Here is a 23,917-nt window from a genome sequence, read left to right as displayed (position 1 = left end):
TGGCGCACAGGAGGATCGTCTTCTTCTGTTCTGGTTAAGTTGTTGCATAGAGATCGTCTAATAGCTCGTTATTGGCTGAAGCTCCCTCCAGCACACTTTTCTGCTTTGACCACTGGAGGCTCCCAGCAGCTTATGCGTCACTTCGTCTCTTAGCCGCTGATCATGGCGGAGCTACAGTTCCAGGCTGAAGTGGAGCCTCAACTTCTCAATGGGGATGACTTGAACGAGGAAAGAGAAGAAGCGGACGCCTCGGAATCGGTAAAGAAAAAAAGAAGAAAGAAGAAGAGGAGCAGAACCACAGCGCCAGGTAAGGAGCGCATTTTGCGGTTAGAGGATCCTTTTAAAGAAAATAGCGCAAAAAAAAAAATATTCCCCTTACTGCTCGGTGTTGTGCAGAGCATTAAGTGTACTGGACATGAGACTTTTTCAACCTGTCAGAGGGTATTCCTGTCCAGATGTCCCAACTCTCAGCGGCTGCTGCTGAAGCTGAGGGCGCTCATCTGGAAACGGGACAGACTCCGAAAATGAAATGTAACGTCAAAAATGGATTGGAAGCTGTCACTTGAAGATATGAGGGGAATAAATGTAACTTGCCCAGATTAAATATGTTTGATCCTATAATTCTCCACATAATCTGCGTGAAATTATGTAATAGACCCACAGTTGTAGTGCAATACGATGACATGTTGCCAGTTGCAGCATTACTGCTTCATCAGCAGTAAAATCCCAAAAGGTTAAGTTGCTGAAGCTGCCCTAAGTCAAGCGTGGTCCTCACAGCTCTGTCTATGAAGGGCTAAATGTCATAATGCTGCAAGCTGCATATGCCCTTGAGGATACTGACTTCTCAAGGCAAGAAATTATTCACACATCCTGCCAAGTTCAGATCATGGTAGATGCACTTTCTTGAATGGACTCTGAACCACAGATAATTTACTCCCTCTGTGTATGTGTGTGTGCGTGCATGCACGTGCATGTTCACCTGCACATGCATGCACGGCATTGTGTGACTTTGCAGCAGGGACAAGCGAGGCTGAGGGGGATAGAGACGCCGGAGGTGTTGGTGATGTGACAAAACAGTTGGAACAGCAAACGCTGGAGGACAAAGAAAGGGCCGAGGATGGAGAAGAAGGTATCTTCTTATTACAGCCGCCCACTATCAGCATCATTGTCTGCAGCGGTCATGCTGCTGGACTTCAAGTCCCAGAAAGTGCACTGTGAAATTCAGCTGATCATATCTGCAATGTGATATTTGATTTTCAGTAGCACTCCGGGAATTGTGCCCAAACGCCTGTCGATATTTCTCACTTTGCAAACTGTATTGAAACTAATGATGCTTTCAACAGATGGGGACGAGGGAGAGAACTCAGCTGGAAAAAAGAAGAGGAAGAAGAAGAAGAAGAAAGGATGTAAGCTATTTTTTTTCCCGTAGCGCACCAAAATGCACCAAGAATTTAAATTCTTCACTCAGCAAGAGGATTTTTCTTATTGTTTGTTCATTTAAAAAGCAAACACACGCACACTTAAGATATTAAGTAGATATGTAGCATTTGTTGATAGCATTGAAAGATCGTTCAGTAAAATCTTTGCGGTTGTGTATGAGCATCGGCGTGTATTCGAAAACAGACGTCACTGCGTTGAAAGCGCTTTGGAACACCAGATGATTGCAAACAGAGCACAACAGCAGTTTGTCTTTTTTAAATCCATGTCATTAGTCGTCAGTATTGCAACATGCAGTCGGACAAAACTGCATGTTGTTCAGACAGGACGATATGAATGACTTCCCCAGCACTGTAATTCTCTTTCTGTACCAGAATGCCAGGCATTGTTCTCTTAAAGTCAAAATATCAATGTCATGAGCACAAGGGCTCATAACTTGTTAACGTGTTTTATTTCCCCTCTCCTGCTGCTTTTTCCTCTGCTCCGCCTTTTCTGTATCTGGGCCACAGTGAAGGGACAGACTGACCCTCCCTCAGTCCCTATTTGTGAGCTGTATCCCAACGGAGACTTTCCAAAGGGAGAGGAGTGTGAATATCCCCCATCAAAAGACGGGTGTGTGTGACCTCTACGTTGTTCCTTCCGTCTTCCGTTGTGTGGCATTCCTACATTTAACTTAGGTCCCACTTTCCGCCTATCCATACAGGCTATAATATACTAATTGATCGTGTTTCCAGTAAAGATGTAAATCCATTCTCTTTTTTTTTTTAGTATGTTTTGCTGCAGTTAAAAATATCAGCACTGTTTTCACCTGTGCAGTGTTTTTTTCAGGGAGCATGTGTCATAGCCTCATTACAAACATTTGTATAATGAGAAAATAATGAGTGCCTCCTCTCCGTGGTGCTCCCCTGCACCCACCCCCAGGCGCAGCGCAGCGTGGCGGACCACCAGCGAGGAGAAGCGGGCCCTGGACAGGGCTAACGAGGAAATGTGGAATGATTTCAGGCAGGCGGCCGAGGCACACCGGCAGGTCCGTGCGTATGTCATGAGCTGGATCAAACCAGGGATGACCATGATAGAGATCTGGTGAGAAACACGCTGATTTGTCTTTGAGAGTTATTGATATGGTCTGAGAAGATGAGAATGTGATTAAGACCTTGAAAGAAAGGGAGGATCTGCTCCCACCTTTTCTCCTCTGAATGTTTTACCTGGCTTCTCTCTAACATCTGCTGCCTCTTTGTGTTTCTTTCTGCTTCTGTCAGTGAGAAGCTGGAAGACTGCTCCAGGCGGCTCATCAAAGAAGATGGGTTAAAGGCGGGCCTGGCTTTCCCCACAGGCTGCTCCATCAACCACTGCGCAGCCCACTACACCCCAAACGCCGGAGACCCGACTGTGCTGCGCTACGACGACGTCTGCAAAATTGACTTTGGAACGCACATCAACGGTGAGAGCTCGCTAATAACTTTTTAAGTGCTTTTTCAAGTTACGGTCTCCCATTCCCCATTTGGCACGGTGGAGTGATGATTGCCTTATGATTCTGGCCGCCTGGAATAAACTGTTCTCATAAGTTAATTAACGTCCTCTTTTTCTGGATGAATACATGCTGAATGTTTCTGCAAAAAAAAAAAAGTGTAAAAAAATGAAAATAATTAGCCGCTGCCGGCACTAACCAAACTGTTTGGTATTTTCAGGTCGAATAATAGACTGTGCCTTCACCGTCACTTTCAATCCAAAGTACGACCGACTGCTGGAGGCTGTGAGAGACGCAACCAACACTGGCATCAGGGTAATAGGGCCCGTCCTCCCATGCACCGTGCTTACACAAAGACTTATGAAAAAAAACGAGAATCATCAAACCAGATCACAGTTTAGGTTATAATTCATATCTAGTCTGAAATGCAACTGTGATAACGGGTGACGATAACTCTGAAATAACGGCACAAATCATAACGTACAGTGGCGTGTAATAATTCAGGGTGACATAAAATGTGCACGCTGTTGAATTCCTGCCAGCTGCAGGGGACACACTGTTAAAATCTGATGTAATCTTATAGTGAGAAAGCATAAAAGCAATCAAGTGTAAAATAGAAATGCATGGATATACAGCAACTGAACAGCGCATAATGCAAAAAAACAATAATTTATATTTTTTTATTAAACATGTGGCTGGAAAAAGATGATGTCTCACTTAAATGTGACTACTTTGGTACCTGATGTTACCTGATGATGCTCAGACTGGATATATTAAAGGCTGTCAGTATACGATTCACTTATTCAGAGTTAGTTCCCCCTCAAAAATCAGAAAAAAAAAGAAGTGGGATGTGATTCTTACTCTCCAGACCTTCAGTGTGCGATGGATGGCGTGTTATTTACTGACGTGTGTGTGCAAACTCTGATCTGTCCCAGTTCGCCGGAATTGATGTGCGCCTGTGCGATGTTGGCGAGACCATTCAGGAGGTGATGGAGTCTTATGAAGTGGAGATAGATGGGAAAACATATCAAGGTAAAATAAAAATGATGCCATGCTTCATCCTTTTTAATCACGAACAAGGCTTAGAGCTGCTTCCTGTTTATGAAACCCTCTGTGTGCCGCTCTCTTGACAGTGAAGCCGGTAAGGAATCTCAACGGCCACTCTATTGGACAATACAGGATACACTCAGGGAAGACGGTCCCTATCGTAAAAGGTGGAGAAGCCACAAGGATGGAGGTTTGTACACCATTTACCACAGATTACACGTGGATTAGACTGTGGGGCCCAAATTAAAAAACTGCAGACCTCTTTTTTTTTTTTTTACTAAAGCGTTTGAAATTAAACCTTTTCCACCTGACTGACCTTGCGTGAATGCAAATGGACCCTTTTTAATTCTTAAGTGCAACTGGACGAACATGTGGCTGGTTAGGGTTACGACGGGGTCTGGAGAAATGTTCCAATTCGCCGCTTTAACAGCTTCTCGGTCACCCTCCTAAGCACCCTAATTACACTTTTTAATGGAATTAGCGGCCCCATCGAGTTGCAACACGTGTTAGCACACCAGCCACTCGTTTCAATCGTGGGCATCAAGAGTTCATTAACGGGGCCAAGGAGAAAGACGGCTTCGCATTATGCAGGGAACTAAAGTGAGCCTGTGCCTGGCTGCACAGCTGTGGTGCATGGCTGGGGTTTTATCTTGGACAGAAGTGGGCATTTTAATTGGGAAGTTGCTGCGTCAAGCCTTTCACCTGATGGTTCCAGGAGAGTTGAGGAGGGGTTGATGCTGATGTGGCAGCTTTGTGTATTGTATTTTTAGCTAAAGTGTGTTGGTGTAAAAGGGCAATTACCCTCTTTGTGATCAGAGAGTGGCAGCTGGGTGTGCCACGGGGACTGCTAGCACTTTGACTGATTATCGGTGCAGCGAGAAAGGGCGTCTCAGTGCTATCAGCTCGTACCACGGGGGACTCCGACAGCAGTCACGTGCTGATAGAGAAGCAAAGTGCCAGTGAGATCCGACCAATCAACAGCTGAAAAGAGCACTACCGCCCTTTAATAGACTCCACACGAATATGTCATCGGCTGACAACTTGAGGTTTTTGTTAAATTTGCTCTCAGCCTCCCCTCCTCCCTCTAAAGTGCTTTTGTCCTATGAGTGCTCAATGACACCTGCCCTGCTCTAACAGTCTTTCATTTCTGCACTTTAAAGTCCTCGTCTCTTTTTGCTTCTTTTGCTGCTTCTCAGGAAGGTGAAGCTTATGCCATCGAGACATTTGGCAGCACTGGAAGAGGCGCTGTCCACGATGACATGGAGTGCTCGCATTACATGAAAAACTTCAACGTGGGACACGTGCCAATAAGGTTTCTGTTTTCACCTCATCGCCTCGTGCTTTATGTTTTTATACGGTGGCTTTCTTCGATCTCCAGTTTGTCACGTTTCTCTCACCTCTCTTTCCGTGTCGCCACCAACACCGCAGACTTCCGAGGGCTAAACATCTGCTGAACGTGATCAATGAGAATTTTGGCACTCTGGCATTCTGCCGCCGCTGGCTGGACCGCCTGGGAGAGAGCAAGTACCTCATGGCGTTGAAGAATCTGTGCGACCTTGGCATCATAGACCCGTACCCACCTCTCTGCGACATCAAGGGCAGCTACACCGCCCAGTATGAGCACACCATCCTACTCAGGCCCACATGCAAAGAGGTGGTGAGCCGGGGCGACGACTACTAAGCATGCGCCAAAATCCACAACGAACCAGGAGACGACAGACTTCTTCAGACTGACAGCAAATATGCAATATTTCTCTGACCTAAATTTCCAGTGCTTGAATACCTTTAGATAATTGTTTTAGCAAAAAAAAAAAAAAAGACTCTCATGAAGTTAGCTGAGATAGTTTTGTTTCATTTCTTTCTCTCTCTCCAAAGGATCAAGCCAATAGTAAAAAGGGCATATCTTTAACTGATTCAGCGTTGTCATTTTAGCTTTTTTTTGATGTGCTGCTTTTAGGTAATATGCAAAAGAGATTTATGCAAAAGAATCATGCAAAAAAAAGGAGGTTTAGGTGCTCGCACCTTGCCTGAACATGCTGTGCTTTATTGCCTTGTTAAGCTCATGTGAGGAAAACGGAACCGCTATCAAATATTTATACTTCTACATTTCTTTGCTTTATTTTAATTTGAGGCAGTTTTATAAGAAATAAATTGTTATAAATCTTGCATCCAATGCTGCATTCAAGTTCATGGAGCTCTCTGGCAGCTCTAGAGACATCACCGATACACAGCAGTTTTACAGTTTATTAGGAAGACTACTCCAATACCTAATGCAGGCTGTGCTGCAGTGCTGAAACCTGAGGAAAAACCTCCGTCTTAAGAAAGAGTTTGACCAAAAATAAACATTACAACAGTGAATGTTTATTGTTTCCACTTATATTGCTCCCTCTTTTCTTAGCTAGTAAGCAAAAATGTCAAATGATGTCAAACTTTAACCACGTACATGTGTATTTCTCTCTTTTAACCAACGGAGGGCGGTACTCAAACATGGGTTAAATATCAGTCAGCCACCTCTGCTGGTGAAGATGATGCAGTAAGGCACATCAGGCTGTTTATTCATAGCCTGGTGCTTCTGCATAATGTGACCGAGGAATGAAACCGATTTTTCCCAGAAGCATTAAGAATGAGCACACTGATGTTTAGTTTATGCAGTTTAGATGAAACAGAACGGACAGGACACAGAAACAGCGTTGCAAGCATCACGATGACGACAGAGCACATTCATTCACCCTAAAAAATAAAAAAAAATCACCACCTTGTCCTCTAAAAGAAAATTTCCAGCCCATTTCTCTTATTTTGGCAAAGTCTTTCAGACAAGGGCATGGGTGGTGATGCTATGGCTGAGGAATGCATCGTGTCCCCTCATACAGTTTGTCCTTTCTCCTTGGAGACAGCAGACCAGGCCTATTCTTAACCGGGGGCTGGCTCTAAAGTGGCTTGTGGACTCCGGATCTGATACACTGTGATGTCCATTAATACCCCGGCTTTTAATACATATTTATTTTGAGGCAGCAGGAGTCACAGGCCAAAAAGAGAAGCATATGTTCAGAGAGCATTTGCAACACCCAAACACGCACCGCTTCCTGCAGGGCTGACTTAAGGGAGGTCTTGTCAAGCGAATCCTCCTCATGTGGAAGCAGGTCTTCCAAAGAAGGTGAAATCCTTTCGTAGCGAGCTGGCTATAAGAGCAAACAAATCCCAAGTGTTTTAGCCTGTTGTATGCAGAGAGGGTTTTGTTCTCATCAGTCAGCAGGGGGGCGAGTGGCCCAGAGTAAAGTGGAGCTGCTCAGATTTAAGCCATCTGATTCCTTTAATGTTTTTTCATCCTCTCCCTTCATCCCGGAGTTACTTGTTCTGACTTGCACAGTCCCAGACTCACCACCAAGGACATCTAGCATATGTACTCTTCCACACACGCTGCCTGATGTTTACTCGTTCATGATTTATCGGCAATATCTGTGTGACGACACGGATCATTCAGTCTGTGCCTTTGCGAAATTTCAAAGTAAACAGTCTTCCATAAAGTGGATACAGCAGGACGCGACTGTTTTTTGGCTCGTGAGCTCCGACAGCGAGGAAATCGAGCCAGGAAATGAAGTATAATTGAGTATTTAATATGCACTTCTTGCTGCTTTATAAATAATCTTGAAAGTTTTATGAGCTGAGGCACAGCATAACAGGAATACAATTCAGACAGCTTTGTGCGGATGAAGGTTTTTACGGTCTGCTTTGTTCTCTTTGATCCTACAGTGACTGTAGTCTGGAAGGTATCTGCTCTCACATGCTTATTTTTATCACAGGTTCACAACCTCAGTCCTATAGCTTTTTCCCCCTTTTGTTCTGAGACCATGGACCGTGGAAAAAAAGAAAAAGAAATAGGCAGCGGTTTCACTTTCATGTCCAAGTGAGGCCTAATTCAGACAGTCCTGCTGCCAGCTGCGTCCACTGCACTTCTCGGCGGTTCCCTACCAGTGGCCGCAGTGTTTTCTGAGGATGTGGAGGAGTTTGCGTCCGAGGCTTGCCTTCCAAGGTTTAACAAAGCTCTTGGTGTTAACAATAAGTCGGCCTTTCTTCCAGTCTTCATGACCAGCCACCACATACTCAGATCCTATATTGGAGAAGGGGAAAAAAAGCAATAATGTATTTCAGATCTGCTGAGAATGCCACTACAGCAGGGTGAAGAAAAAAGAGAAAAAAAATGACTATGGAAATGTACATCATTTAGCTATAACAAGTTAAATACCGCGCTTCCCTGGCTAGCTTAGCAGAAGCGATTATTGTGGAGTGTTAGACGTGAAATAGTCTCATAACAGAGAAGTGTGTCTAATCTTTTAGTTGTAAATGTCCAATTTAAATGAGTAATGCTTGGATGTTGGCACTCACTCAAAGCCTCTGTGAGAGGCGACAGGGATCTTTCACTCTGCACAAAGCCGGCACTCTTGTGCACTCAAGAGTCGACTAATTATACACTTCTGCATCGTGAGCAATAAAGTTTCTCATTGGAGCCGGCTGCAGCTGACCTGGGTTGAGGATGGGGCAGGTACAGCCGTGGGTGGTCCAGGACTCTGGGTAAAGGGTAACACTTCCCCTCTGGATCTTCATCTGAGGGTTCTGATACAACACCTTCTTGACCTTGACCTTGACCTCTGCGTGAGAGCCTTTGTCGTGGGCTGACATCACCTTTGCCACCAGTACTGCCAAGGCAAGAAAACAACCAAAAGAAGTAAACAAATAATAACCATGTGAGAAACATTCTAATCGTTTAGAATATAAGTGTTGACTAATAGTAGTACTAATAAGACTCTAATTAGAATTTTCTAATGTGTTTTTTGGCTCTGAAGGAACATTTCCTCACATTTATGAAAATATGTTCTTTTTAAGGCATGTAATTTAAGATATGGGGTGGTACCTGTGGTCAGTCAGATGTGACATAAGCATGAAATGTTTAACCTGCTAGCTCCGTAGACAAAGACCACACGATGTCCAATTTTACTGATTTGCATGGTGTCTTGCATCAAAGGTGAAGGTAATTATCTAGTGAATTCCCCCCTGAGCCATCGGGTGTCATATGTCCTGCCTTCTGCACATTCTTTCCAGGTAGCAGCCTCACCTAACCCAAACTGATCACTTCAAGTCAGGAGAGCACGTCTGAAGCGGACTTTGTCCTGTTGTGTGCTCCCTGTGAGACAGGACCTGATTATCTTGACACTGTCCACAGGTCATGTGCAAAAATGATTTAAAATATGAGACCCTAACCCTATCCTGGCCTCAAGACATCAAGCATTTCATTATAAATCATTCAGATTGTTAAGATTGACTCTCACAGGTTTACAATAAATGTAAACATTTTTTTTACCATAGTCAAACTCTGCAGCACAGAAGAGTTTAGGGTTGCCAAGGGTTACCTCTATGCATTCACATTTCTCTGGAAAATGAAAGTCAAACAGATAACAAGATTAATACACATAATTTCACCGTGAAGTATAGATTGTTAGATGAAAGCAGCCTTATTTGCATCTATGTGGGCCGATGAGCACGCAGAGTGTTTGGCGTGATGTGACCTGTGACTCACCGGAGTGGTGCAGTGCAGAGAAAAGCTCCTCTACCCTAAAGAGTGCCGTCTCACTATATTTGCTGCTGTGTCCCATGTGGCCACTGGCTGTATAGAAGACCTCCACATCTGAGCTGTGCCGCAGAGGTAAAACCAGTCAGAGCCAGTTAATAACCCAGTATGCTCTCAAACTCCCCAGCATAAATCACCTGATTTATTTCCATTAATACATATGGTTGAGTCTTGGCTCTTACCCAGAAATGCAGTCACCAGTGTAGGGGTCACAGTCCCCCGTGCAGTCACACGGACGGCAGCCGTATTCATTAAGCCCCCAGTATCCCGTCATGCAGCTGTCACAGTAGGAGCCTCCGACACCGGGCTTACAAGTGCACTCCCCGGTGTTAGGGTTGCAGAGAGTGCTGCCACCTGAGTGGACTGAGCCGACAGGGTGGCAAGAACAGGCTGTGCAGGAGAGAGTGACAGAACAAGAGAACTGCGTGTTAACATCTCTGTAGCAAACACTTCTGAACTTCCACATCAGCTGTATTTTATCATTGCACTCGTTACAAGCGACAAGTCGGAAGTATGTTATGTAGTCAGTGTGCTTTGAGCAGATGCAGCAAAAACAAACAGTGAAGGACTCCCTCGGCTCGCTGTCTGAAGGCTCGTTGACATGACAGATTGATTTTTTTTTTTCATTTCTAGTTTGTGTAAGAAAGAATGTTGCAGAATGCTTGGAAGGATGGAAGGGCAACAATGGGGAAAAACGTGGAGACATTCCTCCACTGTTTGCAATTACAGCCACACTCTGAAACCTCGAATGCAACTTAAGCAAGAATTACAGAGACTCCTGTTAAGGAGCGGGCTAAAAGTCTGCTTTGTGTCTCATCAGTGACTTAGGAAGGTGCTGGAGCAAAATCCCCTTATCAAGGAGATCAATGTGCTTTAATCCAGAGGGTAAAAAAGAAAAATCAAAACCCTCCAAATAGCAAATTCTGCAACTCTTAGTTGGACTTTTCAGCTGGCGTTGCTCCAAATAGAGTTTAAAGTTTTGGTTTAAGGCCAAAAAACAAAGACACACTGTGGGGTCTTACCTTTGCAGGAGTCAGGTGCCATTTTTGGTCGGCTGGGATCTCTGTAAAAGCCCTTCTTACAGCTCTGGCAGTGACGGCCCTCCGTGTTGTGGCGGCAGTCGTCGCACACCCCGCCACGCCGTCGCCCCGTTGCGAGCCACAGCCCTCGACTGAAGTGACAGCTCCTGGCGTGGCTGTTACACTTGCACTCTTTGTTCAGACGAGCGTGGGAAAAGAAAAGAAACATTCAAGTGTGACGCTTTAATCAGCTCACCTCTCAACTTTGAACCCCAGTGACACTCTTTAAGCGGTGCATCAGCATCTAAAAGGTGTGCGTGTGATTTATGACGCTAAATTAATTTTCCCGATAAGCCAACGAGCCGCGTGTCCTACGATGCATCTCACTCTCTCGCCCCATCACTCACTCTGACACTCGTGCGCCGTCCCCGTGATGCCGTTGGCGGCCTGCCAGGGTTGATCGTTGTAGAGAGGTGCGCAGCGCTCGCAGTGCTCGCCGGCCGTGTTATGTCTGCAGGCACACTTGCCGTGGACCTGCCGGACAAACGCACCAGACAGTGAGAATTTAACAGTTATTGAGCGTTTTATTGTATCTGCATGCACTAAAGGAACATCGCTTAGAGATCAGTTATGACTTCATGTGTCATGTGACCAATTTGAAATTGTTAATTTAGCTGTTTATAGTTAATTATACACAATAATAGCCATTTTAAATAAATGTGTATTTTGGAGTCATTGTTGATCCATTTTCTAAAATTGATGCTGCACATAAACAACCATGCACATTGTAATAAGCACCTAATGTACTTATAACCAACCTCCTTCTTAAGTATCGCAACATAGTGGCATCTAAATGCACGCTGACAGTGTTTACACACTGTGCAACATGTCTACACCTCTTAGGCTGTGTTGGCAATAAACTATTGTTTCTATTCTCCACTTACAGTTAAGAGAATAACATGACTGAGACTATGGGCTGTTAAAGTATTAGGCCGAATACCATAATTAAGGTTTCCACCCCCTTAAATCCCTGTAATGGTAGGTAAAGCTGTGGCTTAATATTCAGTCTTCACTGCAGCCCTCCACTTCAGCAGCACATACCAGCACACAGCTGGGTAACGAGGGAGTGGTGGGAACAAAACCCCAAACCCAAACCACATCACAAACCTCGAGACAAACTGGGGGCATCAGCAGATTTCAATGTGACACAACATTTGAGTACATTCTCACAACGGGGCATTTTTGTTAGTGGGTTGTCATGTACCTGCAAACCGTTTCACAAACTCAAGCTCAATGAGTGCTCACCATGTTGCTGATGTTCTGTGTGCCAGAAAGGTGGGCACGGGCCGGTTCGCAGTGGTCGGCGTGTCCATTGCAAAGGCAGCTGCCTTTGACTATAAAATCATAGATGGCGTAATGATCCGTGGGGAGGGCAGAGGCACCAGGATGCTTGGCCTGGCAGGGGCACGGCTGAATCTGCAGCAGACGGACTCTCAGGTTGGTGACCATGAGCTGGTCCTGAGCAGCCGGGCCATAGGGATCCACTGAGTGCCAGGGTGACAAGGCTCGGTAGATCACCTGGAGGATGAAGGGCAGCACATGTGAAAACCTCCAAAAACCTCTCTAACAAGTATTAAAAAAACAATCTTAGATGCACTGACGGATCATGACCAAACATAAATTAAGTTTGTAAAAGCAGGCACCAGCCTGGATTTCCTCACACGCTTGTGCTACAGCTGCTGTTACAGCAATACATGAGTAGCTTAAATGTGAACATCAGTGTATGGTTCTTCTTCTCCCTCGTTACATTTTGTTAAATGTTGATTGTTTAGACGAATAATCTCAGCCCGCCTCTGAATTCTAAGAACAGGGATGAAAACTGTGAGTCACACAGAGGAGAAGGAAGTTATCACAGGCTCAAAACATTCACTTTTAATATCTATGGACCAAGTCTGTGTATAAAATACACTATATACTACAATATCCTCTCCAAATGGCCTTTCCTTTCCAGCCCATATAGATTATTTTTAAACATGTTGAGCCAACTGGAAGTGAATTATATGTTTTTCTGGAAGCATACTTGAATTTTGTCACTTTTCCTTCAAAACCCACACAGTCACCTGCTGTTTAAACCGTCTGTTTGCAAGGGGCACGCTTGCAGAAACCATTTGAGGGAGTGGAACTAAAGGACAGCAAACAAACTGAGAGCTCGTACCGAGGCCCAGCATGAGACAATGAGAACTCTAGAGAACCTCAAGAATAGAAATATGAAGCTGAAAATGAGGGAGTGATTACTTTGCTAAGGTTTGTACAAGTCATGAGCATGAGAGAGACTTGTTGCTGTGTCAGAATGGTTGTGCAACACCGTGGCACCACGCACTTGGTAAATATACAGAATCTGATGTGCAATCTGAAAAGGCTGATTTATAAGGAGCACGTTTTACTTCATCTCTTTACCAAAAACAAACAACAACAAAAAACAAGGTTGACTCTAAATATTCATTTCAACAATTAACATTTCAGGGCTTCTTTGAGTGTTAGCAGAAGAAGGGACGCTAATTATAAAGGATGAGAAGCAGAGCTCACATACTGGCAACACACACACTTCAGGCAAATGCACTGCAATTATGAGATCAGCCATATATTCATTGTGTTATCCAACCAGAACCTCCCAACATGTTCTTAGGCAAATTTAGAGCAAAACAAATCTTTACTCTGTCCAGCGAGAGTCGATCTGTGAATGAAACATAGCTGGTGGTAAGGCAGCATATGGCTTGTGTGTGTAAAAAAAAAAAGTGTCAAAATGAACTCTGATATTGTAGCTGTGCATATCACAGCAGCTTGAGGCCTTGAAGGCACGGCCCATGAGAGGGAGATTAGTTTACAAAGCTTGGTCAACTGTTTGGTTGGTAGTTTGTGTGATAGCAGCTAATAAAGTGCCAATAAATAAATCACAAAGGTGAAGCAGTTGCTGTGAAGTGCTGGGATGTCTGGCAGCACTGATGTGATCACATATCTCAGAAATGACACTCCAGATCTGCCCTCCAGATCTCTGTCAGAGCTACAGTACATCACTCTTCTCCCCTTTTCAAGGCTTATTTCAAAATGATTCGACTTCAGATGACTTGTTTGATTAGATATGTAAATCCGAAACGTTCCATAACTCCATAAGCACATAACTCAGATTTCAGGACAACACTCACCTCTCCTCTGCTACAAGGATAAGCTCCTGAATACTTGGAGGTGCAAGTTGCCCCACCCTCGCCAACTGGTGACCCCTCCACCAGGCCAAACGTCTCGTCGCAGTTTCTGGCAAAATATCTGAGGGTCTTCCATGTGCGTCCACGGTCCTGGGAGCGCTCCAGCACCATGGCAGCAGGGCGTGGGGAGCGGAACACCAGGATCAAATGGGTGAAGAGGAACTCCGTCTCCAGATCCAGCTGGAGCGTCTCCTCCTTTACCCCCTCCGCAGATTGCCACCAGGTGTCAGGGTGGCGGAAAGAGGAGTCGCTCATGGCAGATGGAGGGTGCTCCTGGCTGGGGATGGCAGAGTTACACCGGCTGCACGTTGCCGCCGAGCAAGACCCCCTGCTGCTGCGGGGGGCGGAGGTCTGTCTGTAGAAGCAGAAGGGCTCCGAGGAGTTGAAGCCGCACACCGACCGAGTGCTCAGCACTCTACCCAGGGCCAAGTTGCCCATGCGGGGGTTGCAGGCTCGTCCAGAGCAGCGGTGATCCCTGGCTTTAGACGTTACTGGGGAGAGAAAGTGTGTGTTTACTTTTGGGATATTAGTAATTGGAGATCCAGCTAGCATTTTCCAACAGTTAAACAACTTTCTTAAATGACACTGAAAAGAAACACCAAGCAGGTTCATACTCACCGGCTAACAGAGGAGAGGATGCGCTCACCGGGAAAATGAGCAGCAGAATCCACAGCCTCATCCTGACTGCGCTGTAAGTCTGCATAAGGTAAAACAAGGCAAGAAGGCGCATTCAAGTGCTTTATCTAAGGATGCCCATTTGCTAATAACGTCCTCTTTCCCTGTTATAAAACTGCTACAACAGACATTTAGAAATGCTGAGTTTAATTCCGCCTTTTGTCGTGTTTAAATCCTCTGCAGGCTTAGCTTGGACTACTTCATCCCAATCCTCGGCACGCATTATTCTTCAATTATTTCCACTCCACCCCTCAGGATTCAACTTTGCTGTGGAGAGTTTTCATTGACATTTGGGAATATGAAGAGATTAGCACCGCCCTCTTCTGGTCTTTTCCAGACCACTCCCACTCCCACTAAAATCTGAAAACACCAAAAGTATTCCGGGAAGACCTTATGACGTAAACGCTTTAAAGATGATAGTGTTGGAAAAAATGATGAAGCGAGGTGATTATACTGAAATATACAGGCTTCTATTTTTACTTCTAATAATCATCCAACACAGTTCTAATAATCTTTTCTTTTTTTTTATTTGTGTGCTCTATTTGTTTTCATTTTTAATTTTATAATATGAAGTTGGTTGTAATGATCCTCAGTGCAAACACATTAGCTTATCCTATAAAGAGAATACACAGCAAGTAAAATGAGACAGAGGGCACCATGGCTGTAGCTAAAGGGAAGGGTATGAGGTGGCACTATAAACTGTAAATCAAAGAAGGGAGTAGCCATCATGACATCACTGACTGGTCAGTGTAGTCCAGTGTTGGGATAGTTAGCCCCCCCAAAAAGTAATGCATTGCACATTCCTTTATTTTGCCCTGGAGGAAATAAACTGTTACACTACTCGTCATTTTACTTTTCCGTGTCCCTGTCATGTCCTGAAATGCCTCATCAGTTCACAATATAAAACTTAGGTTAAAGTCCCTATCGTCCTGAGCACATATAAACACACACACACACACACACACACACACACACACACACACACACACACACACACACACACACACATATATATATATATATATATATATATATATATATACCGACCAATAACCTGCCTCAGTACTACATGGAAGCTCCTGTCAGGCATCATATCGGCTAAGATGAACAGGCACATGGGTCAATACATGAGCGGGACACAGAAAGGAATTGGCAAGAATACCAGAGGCGCAAAACACCAGCTACTGGTAGACAGAACAATCAGCCGAGACTGCAAGACCAGACTGACCAACCTGTGCACTGCCTGGATTGATTACAAGAAGGCCTATGACTCAATGCCCCACAGCTGGATACTGGAATGCCTAGAATTGTACAAGATCAATGGGACCCTAAGAGCCTTCATCAGGAACTCAATGGGGATGTGGCGTACAACACTAGAGGCCAACTCCAAGCCCATAGCACAAGTCACCATCAAGTGCGGGATCTACCAAGGAGATGCTCTGTCCCCACTGCTGTTCTGCATAGGCCTGAACCCCCTCAGTGAGATCATTAACAAGACTGGCTACGGATACCGACTACGGAACGGAGCAGTTGTCAGCCACCTCCTGTACATGGATGACATCAAGCTGTATGCCAAGAGTGAACGAGACATCGATTCACTGATCCACACTACCAGGCTATACAGCAATGACATTGGAATGTCGTTCGGACTGGAGAAGTGTAGTCGGATGGTAACAAAGAGAGGGAAGGTAGTCATAACTGAGGGGATTGAACTACCAGAAGGCAACATTGCAGACATAGAGGACAGTTACAAGTACCTGGGGATCCCGCAGGCGAATGGGAACCATGAAGAGGCCGCTAGAAAGGCTGCAACCACCAAGTACCTGCAGAGGGTCAGGCAAGTCCTGAGGAGTCAGCTGAATGGTAAGAACAAGATCCGGGCCATCAACACGTACGCCCTGCCCGTGATCAGGTACCCTGCTGGGGTAATAGGCTGGCCAAAGGAGGAGATAGAAGCCACTGACATAAAGACAAGAAAGCTCCTTACCATGCATGGAGGGTTTCACCCCAAGTCCAGCACCCTGAGGCTGTACGCTAAGAGGAAGGAAGGGGGCTGGGGACTGGTGAGTGTCAGCACCACAGTCCAGGATGAGACAACGAACATCCAAGAATACATTGGGAAGATGGCCCCAACTGACCGAGTGCTCAGTGAATACCTCAGGCAGCAGAAACCCAAGAAAGAGGAGGGAAACGAGGAACCATCATGGAAGGACAGGCCCCTGCACGGTATGTACCACCGGCAGATAGAGGAGGTGGCTGATATCCAGAAATCCTACCAGTGGCTGGACAAAGCTGGACTGAAAGACAGCACAGAGGCACTAATCATGGCAGCACAAGAACAAGCTCTGAGCACAAGATCCATAGAGGCTGGGGTCTATCACACCAGGCAAGACCCCAGGTGCAGGCTGTGTAAAGATGCCCCAGAGACAATCCAGCACATAACAGCAGGGTGCAAGATGCTAGCAGGCAAGGCATACATGGAACGCCATAACCAAGTGGCCGGCATAGTGTACAGGAACATCTGTGCCGAGTATAACCTGGAAGTCCCGAGGTCAAAATGGGAGATGCCCCCAAGGGTGGTGGAGAATGACCGAGCTAAGATCCTGTGGGACTTCCAGATACAGACGGACAAAATGGTGGTGGCTAACCAACCGGACATAGTGGTGGTAGACAAACAGAAGAAGACGGCCGTAGTGATCGATGTAGCGGTTCCGAATGACAGCAATATCAGGAAGAAGGAACACGAGAAGCTGGAGAAATACCAAGGGCTCAGAGAAGAGCTCGAGAGGATGTGGAGGGTGAAGGTAATGGTGGTCCCCGTGGTAATCGGAGCACTAGGTGCGGTGAGTCCCAAGCTAGGCGAGTGGCTCCAGCAGATCCCGGGAACAACATCGGAGATCTCTGTCCAGAAGAGCGCAGTCCTGGGAACAGCTAAGATACTGCGCAGGACCCTCAAGCTCCCAGGCCTCTGGTAGAGGACCCGAGCTTGAAGGATAAACCGCCCGCAGGGGCGTGCTGGGTGTTTTTTTATATATACGTATATATATATACACATATATACACACATATATATAATGCTTCTTTTTAGAGTTTGGAAGGTGACAATATAAATCTAAAAAGACACTTTGAAGTGGCCGACTGTGATTCTGCTGTAGAAACACGTACAGATGGAAACTGAGGTTTCAGTGCTGCAAGTCTGATTGTTCGTCACTTCCATTGTTACCCATTGAAGATCAGGGTCTGGATGCTGGGCTGGTATTGGCAGACACTCAATTTAATGTCAGTCTGGGTTCTTTGCTAGCTTTGCCTTAACATGTCGTGTCTGTATAACACAATTGTTTCTGCAGTTTGCACTTTATCACTAGACTTTTGTCCTTTCATGCAATACAAAGAAAAGTAATTTTCGTATCTGCTTTCCTCAAAACTTGTAGCCGGAAACCATTTTTTGGTTCTTTTTATTTCTAATAAACAAATAAAGAATCATCCGCTCAACACAACATTCATGAATGTGCCTTCCTCCCTAAAGCAGGATTTAGAATTCCATTCAAAATCCACACAGGTGTTACATTCCTGCTACATATCAGCACTTATTTCTAACTGCAGCTCATTAACCACACTTTATCTGTCTGAAGTTGTCAGACAGGCAACAGCCCCAGACCTGAGGGGGTCACGCAACCCTTGACCCAAATAATTATCCGGTTGCATGCCTTTTTTTTCTTTAGCTTTTGTTGTTACTTAACCCCGAGATTCAAAAGAGTCATTTCAAAGAAGAAGGGAAAAAAAATGTGACAAGCAGGGAGCAGATTTATCGAGCTCATTTGATACTGTGGAAAAGGTTTAAAGTGCAGATAGATAAAAGAAAATAAGAGTAAAAATGCCAGAGACATAGTGATGAGTGATGAAAGGAGGAACATGCTGTCAGGACTAATGTTTTCTCACAGTAAAATAAAATAAAATAAATGCCTATTGTATGACTCATCCTCTTACACATGTGCATGTATATGTTAAAGGAGAGCAAGTGGCGCGGTTATGAGCAATCTCAGTCTCTTCCCTAAGGCATCCCGGCCCCGATGGATCAGGACATTCCTGGAATACTGTGACTCTCGTCACAGTGACAGCGTCTTTAAAGGGGACAGAGTTCATGTCTGTGTGTTTTTAGATTTACCACGGCTTATTTTAGGTTTCTCCACATGATCCACTGGAGCACAGGGTGATGCACCTTGAGCCTCTTTGCGCATTGCTTGCATGTTTTTCGATCTTAAAATCCCAGGAGTCACCGTGAAAAATGCTGCAGGAAGGATGTCTAATCTTGGCCAGTCTGCGCTGTATTCCCCTGGCAGGATGAAAGCGAGGCACGTTGCAAGAGAATTCCTCTGCTCGCTTTAACTCCAGCTGTTTGTTGTTTTTCTTTGTTACACAACTTCCACTCGGTCATATTTGATACTTTGACATTGTTGGGAAATCACTTTATTGAGCTTTTTAGATCAAAAAGGCAAACACCATCTTCAAAATTTGATCTGGTTAGCAGTCAGAGAAAAATGTTGAGTAAAAGCTGCCCAAAGCACATGATTAATTACGTAGCTTGTTGGTGTGGCAGACTGCTTTTCATGCGGTCATGTGTAGGAGTCCTTTTCCACCCAAAGGTTGCTCCCACAACCTTCTGAGATGCCGGGAAGTCCACTGAAGAACTAGCTGTGCACAAAAACTTCTGTAAAAAAAACACAACTTGAACTTTTGTGACATATAACATGTTACTAAAGGAGCTTTAGAGCGTCTGGCAGTCTTTATGCTGGCTGCTTCATAGCTACAAGTCTGTGACAGTTTTTCTTAACCAGGAATTATATTTGATTTCTCGCATATATACATAAATGACCAATGTTTAAGTGCATGTCAAAGGCAAAGACAACTGTCTGATTTGTTGTTTGGTGCACATAAATGCAGTTATAGATGTAAAAGGCCAGTCTGGGGAAGTTCAGTAACACATGAAATAATGCTTCCCATGTCAAATTACCTCCCTGCCTGCTGCAGTCTGGCGCTGGACCTCCAACAGCCAGCGCTGCTGTGATCCTGTCATCTATGGCCCAATAAGAAGACAGACACAGGGCTGCTGGCCAGCTTTATTTCCAGACTATAAAAGGATATGGTTCCCTCCCCTCCCGTGCTTCCGTGTCACCTAGTACCTTCAGCCCACTGAACCATCTCAACCTTTGCAAGTAATCTGTCTACTCTCCTGTAAAAGCCAGACAAAAAGCCAGACATGCTCCAGGCAAGCAAAGAAGGTGCCCTGCCTGCAGGGTAAGCATTAAACAGATGGCTCTGAACACCCGCTGTCACTGCTTTTCCTGCCGTTGCATTTTTATGACATTTATCACTACTATCTGTCTGCTCGATCCTAGCCATAACATCGCTCCCACCCACATTTCATCAGGCAGTGTAATCTGCAGTGCCAGCTCTAAAATGCAAATCTTCTTGTGATGTAACTCATTTGGAATTTAATGCTGTTAGTAATTCATATCATATAGTAACAATAGCAACAGCCCAACACATATTATTTTCTGCTCAAACACTTCTAGGAATTTATATTGTGTACCAATGAGCTTATGACACATTAGGAAAGAATTAGCAGATAGCTGAGTGCAAGCTCGATGTAAAGACAAGAGTGGACACAGAAATAGGGAAGCTGTGGAACTTTCACCTTCATGTAAGCCGAGCAGCCGGACGTGTCCCATTTTTTATTTTAAGTGTTGTGAGAGGGGAAGAGTCCCACAGAGAGATAAAGTGTACTGATGTCATGTCATCCGCTCCATGACATGAACAGTGGTAAGAATAAAAACGGAAAAAAGAAACTACAGCAGGAGGGACGCTGTAAAACGCTTTAACTTTGCAGAAGTAGCAGGTGTGAGTTCCTCGTTTTGTCTTGTTGAAACGAGATAGCCGAGGAAGGAAACGTTAGAGAGAAAAGACTTTGCAGATGATGTGATTAGTTGGGTGTATAAGCGGGATGTTTCGGGTGAACGGACCTGTCACAGTCTCATGATTCAAAATTTTAAAGGTTTTCAAAGGGAACAATAACAGTATGAAGCAACCAAGTATAAAGCGCAGCTTCATTTTAACTTTCACTCAAAATTGTTTGTTGCCATCACGTGCATGCTCACTGATTCTGCTGATGAGCAGTGCTTGCATGCTTTAGTATAAAACTAATTGTGTATTTACATTTCATTGACTTTTTTTAGGTCTCAAATTGTTTATGCAAGACAGAAAAAGTTGTTCAGGTTTTTTGTTTTTGTTTTTTGCTAAAATATCTGTTTTCACTTTTCCTTTTATAATATGAATATGACACTGGTTGCAGTGATCTTCAGTACAAACACTTATACTCTACATTAACTTATTGCAAACTAATATCAAAGAGAGTGCATAGTAAGTGAAGTAAGAGAGAGGGCACCAATGCTGTGGCTAAAGGTAGGGGCATGGGGAGCACCAAAACTGTATATAAAAGATGGATGTAGCCATTGTGAAATCACTCATTTGACAGTGAACAATGTTGGGCTCTTTAGTCAAAAAAAGGAATGCATTACACATTCCTTTATTACTCCCCAGAGGAAGTAAACTGTTAAACTACTCATCACTTAACTTTTCTGTTATTCTGTAACATCCTGAAATGCATCATCATCAGTTAGCAATATAAACTAAGGCTAAAGTTCCACATAATGACACAAATCCCTATTGTAACAGGCAAATACATACGATGCTTCTTTTAGAGTTTGAACGCAAAGCTGAAAACCAGGTCAAAGAGACTTTGAAGCGGTCGCCACTTCCACTTAAACTCTGCTATAGAAACGCGCAGGTACAAATTAAGGTCACAATGCTAAAAACCCGATTGTTCATTACTTCCTTTGTTACCAGTTGACTATCACGGTCGGGTTGCTGGACTGCTGTCGGTGAACACTCAGCTTTAACGTTACTCTGGGTTCTTTGCTAGCTTTGTGTTAGCATGCCATCTTTGTCGATCCTTGCAATGAGCTGATGTTATATTAGCAGCACAACACAACATCAGTTATTTTGCATTCAGCATTTAATGCTATTGCTACTTTTTGAACCTAGAATCAAAAATGTGGGGTGAATCTTTCTGAGGAAAACCACTTGGTTATTAGCTACCTGGCTCTAAAGCATACTCTGCTTTATTGGCATTTTTTACTGTAATAGGGTAAAAAGTTACATTTAAGTTGCGGCGATTGAGACAGTAAACCAATTAGAGGAGCATTTACTCGGTTCCCAGTGCAAGTGAGGTTAAGACCATTTGTCCTATATAATTGAAAAAGCCCTTTTGCAACTAGAGAAGTCAATGTCTACTGCCCACATTTAAGGCTCTTCCTCACCTGCCTTACTTTCCAGATCAGAAGGCTACATCCATCTTTTCTTCCCTCCCAAAACTGTGTCATATTAAGAGTGGAAATTAAGAGTGGAAATTATGGGTGGGACACAGGGGAGCAGATCCCAGTATTGTCTTTGCCAGTGTGCTATTACAAATATAGCAACATAATATTCAATAATATGATCATTTACATTGAATGCTTTTGTGCTAATTACAGACGCAAAGCAATACCCTTTCAGTCCACAACCAAAGGCATTTTTTCCATTATATATAGTCTATGTGAAGGACTGAGGTCACACTGCTTTCAAAAAGCCACGTGATGATTTATGAATTATGGGATGTCAGACAGCAAACTAATGACCTTAGCCAGGTGTCCATCACTGTTATTTCAGGCTAAAACTTTAGAAACAGCTGATAATTTGTATATAATTGCACCACTAATATCTTCTTGTTTATTTACTACTTTTAAACAAAGTTCACTGATAAGAAATGTGCAGGTTAAAAAAGTTGTTAGCAAATGCGACTTCTCGTGTTCCTGATGAAGACCCACCCTTTAAACCTGCCGTAGGGTTTTGGCTGGATATCTGTCGCTCCCAGTTGAGACCAGTTGAGACTGGATGATAATCTGGGAAAAGGCCGGGGAAGATCTGGGGATTGGAGCCTGTGTTATGAGAAGAATGTCTGCTGCCTCACAAGCGTGACCCTGTGGTACATACAGTACAGACATGTAATGTAACGAATTGCCTCACTGTCAGACAGGTCAGGACAAGAATGAATACATCAGAGAGCAGCCCGACAGCAAGCCCTGTTTATAATTAAAATCCTTTTTTTTAAAATATGGGTTGTGTTTGTCAGATGGAAAATTTAGGACGTTTAGAAAAATAACACTCACATAGATATCCCACTGTGGGATGTGCTGGTTGTGTTAAAAATGTTAATTTTTCCTGGTCCTAAAACTGAGATATAGATTTATGGTGTTTATGAATATTTATGAATAGAATCATAGAAACCAGTCACGTTTTGACTGTATGCAACAATTTCTTTTTTCTTTTTTTTACAAGAAAGAAAATGTTTGTTAACATATAACATGTGAAGTTCAAGGAGATTTTTTTTAATTTCCTTACATGGTGAAATATTACCACCTAGTGGTTGATGTTGGATATCCTCAACTTAATTTGTTTTTTCATAACTAAGCAGAAAGCTATGTCTCTAAGTCTCAGAATTAAAATAAAATAAATAAAATAAAAATTAATTTATGTTTAATTTTCAAGTTTTGCGCTTAAAAAGATAAGCAGTTTGGATTTTTACCATATATAATTTTTTTTACTATATATCAATACGTTTCTTTCTTTCTTTCCTTAAAAACAAACAAAACAAAACAAACTTTATTAGCCATAAAAATGACTCCCAATCAAATGAAAGATTTTCAAATCTTTCTAGCTTTTCCGCAAAGGATATTGCAGAAAAGCTAAAGCATACCTGCCTGCTGAGACGCTCCTCAGCAGTGCTAATGGCCATTAGCACTATATGTGCAATATATGTAACTACTGTCCACTGTATTTAGCTTGAGCTCTCACCTGCGGAAGATTACATGCAGGTTCGTTTCGTTTCCCAATCTTTAGCTAAATGTTTGTCACTTTTGTTTCAAATAGAGAGCGCCGTTTAGCAAAAATATCTCAAAAAAATAAAGTCGTTATTCAGTGTTTTTGTTGTTTCGGTTGTCACAGTTCTGCTGTAATGGAGGAGCTGTTGACTTGGTACTATTTTAAGTTATTTCGCCTAAAACATTAGCTACAGCTGGACAGTTCAGTTTTTTGCGAGAGACTTTGAATGGAAGCAGTGTGGTAGCTAGCTAGCTATTTATCTAAAACCAGTCGTTGTGTGTTCGCGTTTTCATCAATGATTGTACCTCAGCTGTGAGAATGAAATTTCATACATTTTTGAAATCTATGATATAATATTCCGGGAATGGTACATTTTATTAAATACTGTGGAATGAGAAGGATGGACACCGTC

At 43.8% G+C, this 23,917-nt stretch overlaps 2 protein-coding genes across 2 annotated transcripts; one reads left to right on the top strand and one right to left on the bottom strand.

The window, feature by feature from the left end:
• The first annotated feature begins 99 nt into the window (after nucleotides 1–99).
• LOC113026558 (methionine aminopeptidase 2-like) lies at nucleotides 100–6,310 on the top strand. The gene is made up of 11 exons (XM_026175478.1): nucleotides 100–307; nucleotides 1,016–1,129; nucleotides 1,344–1,406; nucleotides 1,947–2,049; nucleotides 2,359–2,520; nucleotides 2,697–2,878; nucleotides 3,126–3,220; nucleotides 3,841–3,937; nucleotides 4,039–4,142; nucleotides 5,149–5,264; nucleotides 5,381–6,310. The coding sequence occupies exons 1-11, from the start codon at nucleotides 163–165 to the stop codon at nucleotides 5,631–5,633; spliced, it is 1,434 nt and encodes a 477-aa protein (XP_026031263.1). The 5' UTR covers nucleotides 100–162; the 3' UTR covers nucleotides 5,634–6,310.
• On the bottom strand, nucleotides 6,294–14,949 carry LOC113026557 (netrin-4-like). The gene is made up of 10 exons (XM_026175477.1): nucleotides 14,473–14,949; nucleotides 13,798–14,345; nucleotides 11,900–12,172; nucleotides 11,002–11,128; nucleotides 10,598–10,786; nucleotides 9,758–9,965; nucleotides 9,525–9,637; nucleotides 9,309–9,377; nucleotides 8,473–8,646; nucleotides 6,294–8,060 (listed from the first exon to the last, which is right to left on the bottom strand). Exons 1-10 carry the CDS (start codon nucleotides 14,582–14,584, stop codon nucleotides 7,918–7,920), a joined length of 1,956 nt encoding a protein of 651 aa, XP_026031262.1. The 5' UTR covers nucleotides 14,585–14,949; the 3' UTR covers nucleotides 6,294–7,917.
• Nucleotides 14,950–23,917: the final 8,968 nt, after the last annotated feature.

This window comes from Astatotilapia calliptera, chromosome 7 (assembly GCF_900246225.1).
Source record: "Astatotilapia calliptera chromosome 7, fAstCal1.2, whole genome shotgun sequence".
Classification (NCBI taxonomy): Eukaryota; Metazoa; Chordata; class Actinopteri; order Cichliformes; family Cichlidae; genus Astatotilapia; species Astatotilapia calliptera.
This window is presented reverse-complemented; position numbering and strand designations above follow the sequence as displayed.

What these genes read in the sequence shown, in the direction of transcription:
- LOC113026558 (XM_026175478.1), top strand. Translation starts at nt 163, where the DNA reads ATGGCGGAGCTACAGTTCCAGGCTGAAGTGGAGCCTCAACTTCTCAAT. An exon ending in ATGACCATGATAGAGATCTG is followed by an intron (nt 2,521 to 2,696) that starts GTGAGAAACACG and finishes TGCTTCTGTCAG; the next exon opens with TGAGAAGCTGGAAGACTGCT. An exon ending in AGATGGGAAAACATATCAAG is followed by an intron (nt 3,938 to 4,038) that starts GTAAAATAAAAA and finishes CTCTCTTGACAG; the next exon opens with TGAAGCCGGTAAGGAATCTC.
- LOC113026557 (XM_026175477.1), bottom strand. Translation starts at nt 14,584, where the DNA reads ATGCGCCTTCTTGCCTTGTTTTACCTTATGCAGACTTACAGCGCAGTC. An exon ending in ACTGGTGACTGCATTTCTGG is followed by an intron (nt 9,638 to 9,757) that starts GTAAGAGCCAAG and finishes TCTGCGGCACAG; the next exon opens with CTCAGATGTGGAGGTCTTCT. An exon ending in CTGCCCCATCCTCAACCCAG is followed by an intron (nt 8,061 to 8,472) that starts GTCAGCTGCAGC and finishes TCTCCAATATAG; the next exon opens with GATCTGAGTATGTGGTGGCT.